Source organism: Balaenoptera physalus (genome assembly GCF_965194825.1).
Source record: "Balaenoptera physalus genome assembly, chromosome: 10".
Classification (NCBI taxonomy): Eukaryota; Metazoa; Chordata; class Mammalia; order Artiodactyla; family Balaenopteridae; genus Balaenoptera; species Balaenoptera physalus.
This window is the reverse complement of record NC_138889.1, coordinates 58670721-58680235: the sequence shown is the minus strand read 5'-3', so window position 1 is coordinate 58680235 and position 9515 is coordinate 58670721. Positions and strand designations below refer to the sequence as shown.

General features: G+C 35.7%; 1 protein-coding gene across 2 annotated transcripts in view; it reads left to right on the top strand.

Moving 5' to 3' along the window:
* Positions 1 to 9515, top strand: part of ACER3 (alkaline ceramidase 3) — a 186378-nt gene that overhangs the window by 128152 nt on the left and 48711 nt on the right. For both annotated transcript variants that reach the window (XR_014250236.1, XM_082410380.1), the window contains exon 6: positions 991 to 1026. Coding sequence is in view for 1 of the 2 variants with exons in the window: in XM_082410380.1 (XP_082266506.1) it covers positions 991 to 1026 (36 nt within the window). In the remaining variant the exon portion in view is untranslated. The remainder of the gene's footprint in view (positions 1 to 990; positions 1027 to 9515) is intronic.

The window sequence follows — 9515 nt, the reverse complement described above, 5'->3', positions numbered from 1 at the left end:
AATTAATTAATATATTTTTGGCTGCGTTGGGTCTTCGCTGCTGTGCGCGGACCCCTCACTGTGGCGCCCCTCCCACTGCGGAGCACAGGCTCCAGGCGCAGGGGTCCCAGCAGCTGTGGCTCACGGGCTCTAGAGCAGGCTCAGCAGTTGTGGCACTCTGGCCCAGCTGCTCTGCGGCATGTGAGATCCTCCCGGACCCCAGCTCGAACCCATGTCCCCTGCACTGGCAGGCGGACTCCCAACCACTGCGCCACCAGGGAAGTCCGTAAAGGTGTACTCTTATAGGGCACTAAATGCATGCAATAAGTAGGCATTGAACTTAATCACCCACATGACACTGGAGCCTAAAACTAAGGTTTGTGTAGCTTTCGTGTATCTAGGTGAATGAGTTAGAGGTTTTCAGAAGCAGAAGAAAGGACAAGAAATTTGTTTTAAATGTTTTCACCTATTAGCACATATTATGCGCTAGACATTTGCACATATTTTGGCTTATTATTGCTCACCATTATTATTCCCATTATCCAGATAAGGAAAAGTGAGTCTTTTGGTTAAGTGACTTGCTCAGGCATGTAGCAATTAAGTGGCAGTTTGAAATTTAGCTCCTGTCTCTAAGTCCAGCGTTCTTGCTGCTGTAGAATAGATCTGCTGCAGGGATTGTCAGCATAACTTCTTCAGCCCTCATGAGTTATCCACGCATCTCTGCCTCTCCTTGATGCTGATGCAGAGGTCAAGAGGCCAGAGTAATCCACAACAGCTTTGAAACATTTAGTTTACCATGATGAAGCCAGCACTGGGGCACCCCCACCTGTAGGTAACAGCCCTTTTGTGGCATGCCACCTAATCTGGTTGGTTTTACCTGGCTGGAGTCAGATCTAAGAAGCAAGACTAAGGAAGCAGGAGACGTTTGAGATTTGCAGGGTAGCAGGAATAGGTTTTCTTTCCCCTTTGTAATGCACTTCATTTACATGTATTTCTTTTAATATTTTTCAGGTTTACCTTAAGGTAAAGGAGCCTGTATTCCATCAGGTAATTTTTAAAAATTATTACACATTTTATTATTTAACCTGCCTTGTGTTTTCCTTTTCTAGTAAATTATATGCATATACAACTTCTGTAAATGAAATGGTAGATGTTTTAGGAAAGAACAGTGTTTAAAACAGAGATTGCAAACAAGTTCCTACAGAAGCAGATGTAAGCAAAATAGGAATATACCAAGAACAGTCGATGCCCAGGCCCCACGGGCTATTGGTAGATAGTCATGCAGGTGCAGCATTGCTCTTATAAGCAGAAAACAAAAACAGGAAGCATTATGCACATGCACATGTAAACAGTCTTTTTTATGACATTATTTTCTAGAAAAGATAAGGGGAAAATACTCAAGGAATGTTCAGTCTAACATATCTTAAGTAGTTTTTTGAGGTGGGAGGTTATTTATTTTATATTGAGGGAAACAAACATAGGAAACTTTGGTGTAAGAAATAATAACTTAAGTGCATCCTAGAATGAAACCAGAGTAAAATGAAGTATCAGACCCTAAATAAAGAGAGCTCTTATTTATTGAGTGCTATGATGTGCCTGGTCACTATGCTTATTACTACATAGACTCTAATCTCCCCAGCAGTCCTACAAATTATGAATTACTGTCTACATTTTAAGGGAAATGAGCTCAGAGATATTAGGTAATTTGTGCCAGAGTTACACAGTTATTAAGGGACAGAGCCAGGGCTGTAACTAGATTTGTTTGACCCCTGTCATCATTCTTTTAACAAAGCAGGGTAGATAGAGAGAGAGAGAGAGAGAGAGAGAGAGAGAGAGAGAGAGAGAGAGATAGATAGATAGATAGATAGATAGATAGATAGATAGATAGATATGATAGATAGGTAGATAGATAAAGGATAAATAACTAAATAAGCATGCAAACAAGCACACATTTCAGGAGGATTAGAGGCCTTGTACTTTTAGAATATTTTGTGCTTATATAAAAAAGTAAATGTTCCTATAATCTTTTAAACTTAAACTAGACAAACCACCTGAAATCTGTTTCTTGAAGAAATAAATTCCAAATCCACGTTATTGTGCCTTGCCTTTTTCCACAGGCCAGCTGAAAGTAGATGTACTAATGTAGATATTATGGGGGGTGGGGCATTCTCACTTTCCTGTTTATTATAGCTTGAAGTGATGTCATTATATATTTACCCCTTTATTAGAAATACTTGTTGACACAGTGTAAAAAATGAAGTTTATGTGAATACTTCAGTTTTTATAAGCTTCTTATTTGCCTTTATAAGAAAGAAAAATCATAACCACAAAAGAACAAAATTTGGAAATTTTGAGTTAAGTTTTCTAAGTTTATTACCATTCAGTTTTCTGTTTTGTGTTTTTGACTTATTTGACACTGTGTTTATGTAATAAAAGGAACAAACTATTCATATAACTTTTCATGCTGCAATTTCCATGTGTTTTTCCAGTAATAAATATTTTCTTCTCTGTGTATAGGGAAGATATAGGGAAGATATCTGTGTATGCTGATAGGAAGGTAGGCAGGATGAAAACTTATAGCTATGGCTTATATCCTAGGCTTAGAGATTAAAAATCAGGATAGGGAAGTGAAGAAGTAAAGGAATGCTAGTGTGAAGTGGATAAGCAATCTGAAGGTAAGACATTCATTCATTCATTCATCAGGTGTTTACTGTATACTTTCTCATTACCAAATTTTGAGCTGGAATTTGGAAGTAAAGAGGCAGTAGAGCACAGACTTTTAAGATCTAAAGTGAGGCAGACCTGGATTCAAACTAGTCTCTCCGCTTATTCACAGTATACTCTGAATAAGTTACTTAACTTCTTTGAGCTTTGGTTTCCTCGTTATTCAGCAAACACTTTTTAATGCCTTCAGTATGCCCGGTGCTGTGCTAGGCACAGGAGATATACTAGTCAGTGAAATAATGAGGTCTCTTGCTCTTATAGAGCTCATAGACCGCATCTCTAAAGTTGGTATAATAATCTCCTAAAGTTGTCTGAGTATTAAATGAAATAATGCATTTAAACCTTAGCACATAGTAAAACACTCAGTAAATGTTAACTGATATTAATATACTAAAGCACATAAGACATGGCTGCTGGTCTCAAAGAACTCACTATCTGGTCAGGAAGATTGACTTGTAAAAACGTATTTGTAGTATATACGTTTTGTAATAAACATGTGAAAGAAGTACTGATGTAGGCAAGGGCACAGTCTGTCTGTTTAGATGACTCAAAATAGGATTACAAAATACACCTAGTGCATGTAGCTAAATTATTACTTACTCTAGTACTGAAGAACAAGTTAAGGAAAATAGCCCACTAGTTTGATACAGTAGTATTCCTCGCTGCTTTGTAAAGTTTTATTTAAAGAGAACTTTGCCTCAAATGTCTAATCTAGAGTATCCTATGCTGGTCTATTAAGTAATTAGAATTGATACTTTCTATTGATATTTATACTTCAGGCTTAAAAAAAAAATCTATCCCTAATTATTTTCTGGGTATCATTCTTAAGAAAAGAGAACTTCTTTTTCTGAGAATCTTCTAATTGTCAAAGTTTGGAGTATTACTCTCAATTCTTTCAGGTAACTTGATATTTTTATGTGTAGAAACTTAGAAAAATTGTTTTAGAATTTGTAAGTAGAAAATTGTTTTGGAATTTGTGACAAGATTTACAATATTTTTCAAGATGTTAAAAATAATGGAAAAGGAAGGAAAAGCAATGTGGTCTAATCTAAAGGAGCTCTGATTAAGACTGGAATCTTGATTTCTTACCACTTTGATTTCTTGAAGTTCAGAATCTCGATTTCTTGCCATTTTGTTATCCACCAAAAAATTTCTTGCTGTACCTATTCTTCAGTATCTTTATCTGTAAAATGTTCAAAACAAGGAAAGGTAGTATTTCACAAGGATTATATAAAAATAATTAATATAAGGTAATGCAAAGCACAAGGCAATAAACATACTAATATTGTGTGATACTAAAAGTACTTAGTAAGATGTGCATAAATTTCTGCCTATGATGATCATGGAAAGCTTCTAAAAGGAGATATTTGAGTTGAGCTAGAGAGATAAGTAGTGATAGTACAATTAAAAGTATCTGTCACAACAAGGATGATTGTCTTGCTAACCAGATTAGCTTCCCTGAGGGAGAATATACTGATAACAGTTCTACTTTACTGTATTAAATCCAAGGTGATCCAAACATCTCCAAAAGAGAGCCAAATGCCATTTATTCATTTTGATGGCCTTGCAAAGGATAATGCTCAGATCACATAGCTGTCACATTCAATAGAAACACCAACATATCTTAAGCAAGAAAACAAAAAGAAAAGCATACATGAGAATAGACTAAAAGAACATTTAAGAAGTTACTGAACCCTCTTAAAGTAGCTAATTGACAAATCAGTAATTGAATATCTCAGATGAGATCTCATCTAATGTCTCAAAGTGTACTGTTGCTTAAAATCTTCTTGCCAAAGTAGATGTCTCCGAAAGATTGTTTCTAGACGTGACATACCAGTATTTTATTACTACCCCTTCTAATTTGACCTTCAAGGTTTGCAAGAAAGAACACTATGTAAACAATTTGAAAAACAGGAACTTAAGTAGATTTTTAAAAATTCTATTATGTTTCATTTGTGCCATTTTATTACAAATTAGGGTAGAAGGAAACTACTGTATAAGCACACTTGGAAAAGAAGATGACTTTTTTAGTGTCTACTATGTGCTAAATATTATATATTCTTTCATATAGTTTATATAGATTGACTCACTCATTATCTTACTAAAATATCAACAAACCTGTTTAGGAATTATCTTCATTTTATAGGTAAGATAACGGAGAGTCAGAAGGGTTAAGTAATCTGCCCAGTGTTTCTCAACTAGTTAGTGGCAGAACTGGAAATTGAAACCAGATCTTTTTTTTTTCCCTCAAAGCCCATATTGCTTTTATGATATTGTATGTCCTTATAGCAGATTACTTTGGAAACTAATTTACTGTCAGATGTTTTTCAAAAGAATGAAAAATACTATTTATATTTTTGTGCAATAATGAACTTGGAAAAATGTGAAGACTGAATATGTAAAACTTAGGTATAGCTGTGGTTTATTTTAAGTAAATCTCAATTCAGTTATCAATTCAAAAAACTACCCAAAGTCAAATATAAGTGAAGTACTTTGGGAATCAAAAGAGATTAAGTAATTTTTATAGAGGGATTTCAGGCAGGCTTCACATAGGAAATGACATTTGAGCAGGATTTATTTGACCATGGAACCCTTTTTTATTGAATATCTCTTAATATCTCTCAGCATGGTGGTATTCTGGGGGACTGTTTGGGAAATCCTGTGCTAAATACGAGACCCTGCAGAACATGAGAAGAGAAAGAAGGCTGGAACCAAATTGTGAATCACTGGCTGTCATGCTAGAGTTTGAAACTTATGATTTTGCCATTGACAGAGGCATAAGATTATAATATCTGTTTCAGATAATTCTGGCAGTTGTATGTAGGATGGATTAGAAGGCTGTATAGTTTGGGCAGAATTAAGATTTTAAACCAGTTCTGAATATACCTACAAAAACTATGTTTTTACCAATAGACCACATTGCCTTATGAGACTTATGAAATTGTTTTATAATTAAAAAGTAATATCTACATTTAGCTTATTACTATTTAAACTATCATCTAAGTGTGTAGGAAGCACCAACCTTTTAGCCTTATCATATGAGAATAATTTATGTATTAACTCCCAAAATAAAATGCCTCTTACATCCCTATTTTGACTATGATTATAGAAATATGAAACCACAGTCACCTAGTTCAGTCCCTTCATTTTACAAATGGGAGTCCAAGGCTAAGATAAATGAAGTGACTTATACAAGGTCATATACTGAGGCAGTAATCGGGTGGTAGAAAAATCTAGAATCCAACTGCAGCCCTTGGCTTTTTCTGGTAGAGGTTCTCTTTACTGTGTTTGGGCAATTGAATGAGTCCATTACAAACTCCAAATGCCTAAATCCCATTACCTATTACCACCATAGGTTCCCACTCACTGGGGCTTTATCCACAAATCCCTACCTGATCTCCCACCCTAATAAACTGTTCGTGACCACAGGTGAGCTGAGTGCCTTTCTCCTAGAGTGAAAGACTTGAGCTCCCTCTGGGCATTCAACGTGAAGCTAATAATTATTCTAGCGGGTTAGTATGGAATTCTTTCTTCATCTTTTAAATATCTTTTATTTTTAAACAATATGAAACTTACAGAAAGGCTGCAAGAACGATAAAAAGAACTTTTCCACCTGAACCACTTGAAAGTATACTGTCAACCTGTTGGAGCATGATGACTTATGATAGTGTCTATTAGACTTCTCCATTGTAAAGTTATTCTCTGTCCCTTCATAATTAATAAGAACTTTGTAGTAAAGTACTCTGAGACTTACGAAAATACTCTTAATTATTAAGCTTTGAATTTATTTATTTTTATTTCTATGGACTCTCTCTTGTATTCCTATTTTATTCAATGAGTTATGATTTGTTACTATCATGGTTTATTTTGGTGTAAAGATTGTCTCAGATTTGGCAAGTGGAGCACTTTCAGGCCGGTGTCTGTGTCCTTTTGACCTGTTCCCATCATTCTTTGAATATCTCTTACTTTTTGGCACAAGAAGATGTTCTTGGCTCATCTTGTTCTTTCCCTGCTCCAGGCCTGATCTCCATGGAGGCTTGGTTTCTTTGAGTGGAGAATGGAATTTAGAAACCAGATCCAAGTACTAGATATGTGATTACATGTGTCTCTCCTTTATTAGACTGAGCTCTTTGAGGTCAGGAATAGGGTGTCTTTTCATCTTTGAATGATGAATGAATGCCTCATCCAATGGCTATCATTCAGTAGGTGTTCAATAAGTATTGGGTTGACCAAAAATGTTGTTTGGGTTTGTCAGTAAAATGTTACGAACAAACCCGAACGAACATTTTGGCCAGCCCAGTACTTGGTAGAAAATAAAATGGTCAGTTACTTGGAACTCCCCTCTATGTTTTGGCTTAATCCAAGGAATAGACCATAAGGAATGAGTCTATTCCTTAGTGGAGAATGTTAGCTCTGAAGAAATATTATAAGTCAGTCTCCCTCATTATCAAAATAATTATTGTATATCTACAGTTTCCAAGGTCCCACACTACAGCCCCATCCCACTTAATTTGCCCTCTTTTACCTCTCTGTTTCATCTATCTTCAAATCTTGCCACACAGGCATCTTAATGCCAAGTCACAGAACAAAAAATTGTTTTTCTACTTTGCTCAAGATAGTTTTCTTTTTACTGATAAACAAAAACACAACATGCTTTTTTCCTAGGCTGTAGGCTCCTTAAGGATAAATACCAGGTCTCAGTTTACACACAGCATATTTCTATGATGCTTCAGCAGGGAGAAAACACTAATAATATTTTTATAGTCTTTGGTGTTCGAAGATCGAAAAAATTATTAAATATGGAAAGATATGAAAATTCCTTGTAAAAATATTTTTAGACAAAAATTGCAGGGAGTGGAAAAGTATGTATTCTGTTATCTTTTTATTTAAAAAATGACTTATCTTAAAATATGCATAGAAAAAAGATTATGTGGACACCTCTAGCTTCAGGAAAGCCTGGGAAATCAAGATTTTATAGCTGGACATATTGCCAGCCTAATAAAATCAGTCTTCTATAAAGACAGAGGCAAGAATAGATACTGAGTAGGCTACTAGCAGGGTCTGCTTCAGATTCCTAGGGGAGAATCAGAATGTATAGGGTAGAGGTGCTTGTGAAGAGAAGAAAATTCATTTGAAAAACCCCCATTGCACTTCCAGTGCATACGTTCTTATCCAGCATTTGTTATGTTTAACATACTCCCTGAACAATCCATTTCTTTTGACTTCTCTATGCTGATGAGTCATAAATCTGTTAATTCAGCTCAGTTTTTTCTTCTAAGGTTTAGACCCAGATACCCAACTCCTGCTAGAGATCTCCACTTGGATATCTAACTGGCACCTCAAACTCAAAACATATCCAGAAATGAAGTCAACATTTTTATCCCCTGTCTTTCTTTTCAGATTAGTCTTTAACACAATAAACAATTTCACTATGCACCCAACTGCCTAAGTCATAAACCAGGCCATCATTGATTTTTCCCAACTTACACTAACTCCCATATCAAATTAATTATCAGTCTAAGCCCTAAATATTTCCCTAATCTATCCATTTTTCTCCTTTCCCAGTAACACTACCCTAGTTCAGGCCCCATGTCTCACCTAGGTCACTGCAATACTTTGTCAGTGGTCTGTTTTCCATCAGTCTTACCTCCTCCTAATTCATTCTCCACCTAACATGACAGGGACATCTTTGTAATACATGAGTGATCATTTTGAGCTACTGCTGAAACTTTCATTGACTTTGCATTGTTCTTAAGATAAAGTCCAACTCCTTAACATGACTTGAAAAGCCAGACTTGACCTCTGCTTACATTTCTGACTTCATTTTTCCCACTCTTCTGTCCAGCAATATATTCTAGACAGCATTACTTTTTTCTAGTCCCTGGAATGTAAGCTATGACCATTACTGTCTTCCACCTTCTCTTAATAATGTTTGTTATTATTAATAATGCTTGTCCTACTAATACTTCAGTTATAAAATTAAACATTAAATCCTTCAAAAAGTCCTTTTTTTCTTCCAGTTTTGTTGAGACATAATTGACCTACAGCACTGTATAAGTTTAAGGTGTACATAATGATTTGACTTACATACAACATGAAATGATTATCACAGTAAATTTAGTGAGCATCCATCATCTCATATAGATACAACATTAAAGAAATAAAAAAAAATTTTTTTTCCTTGTGACAAGAACTCTTAGGATTTACTCTCTTAACAACTTTCATATATAACGTATAACAGTGTTAATTATATTTCTCATGTTGTACATTACATCCCTAGTCCATGGAAGTCTTTCTGATCTGCATAAGTTTGGATTAGGTGGCCTTCCTATGTGCTTAGAAAATACTCTGTTCAGTCCCTGTCACGGAGTTAAAATACTACATTTTAACTGCCTGGTTACTTATACCTCTCTTTACTAGATTGTAATTGCAGTGAGGGCAGGGGTCGTGCCTTTCTTGTTCACGATTATAGCAGCATGGCTGCAATTATTGATTCAGGTGGGCAATCAGTCTCTAATAGGCTTTCATCTAATACTGTGTTTACTTAGCTTTATTGTAGAATACTAGGTCAAGGATACAGCAAGTGTAACATTTTCATCTCATCAGGAGATTCACCGCTATCCTTATACACAGCTTCTTTTGCCCTCTCATCCACGTAAGTTGTGTACATCTGCCAGGGATGAGAGTTAAGTGTAGTGGAAGTCACTGTAACATGCAGAAGCTACAGCCCCTTTTTTCTTTTTTTTTCCCCTACCATTCTTTATAATAGGCATCTTTTATACTGTTCTAATGCAGGCCCCAAGCCTGCAACC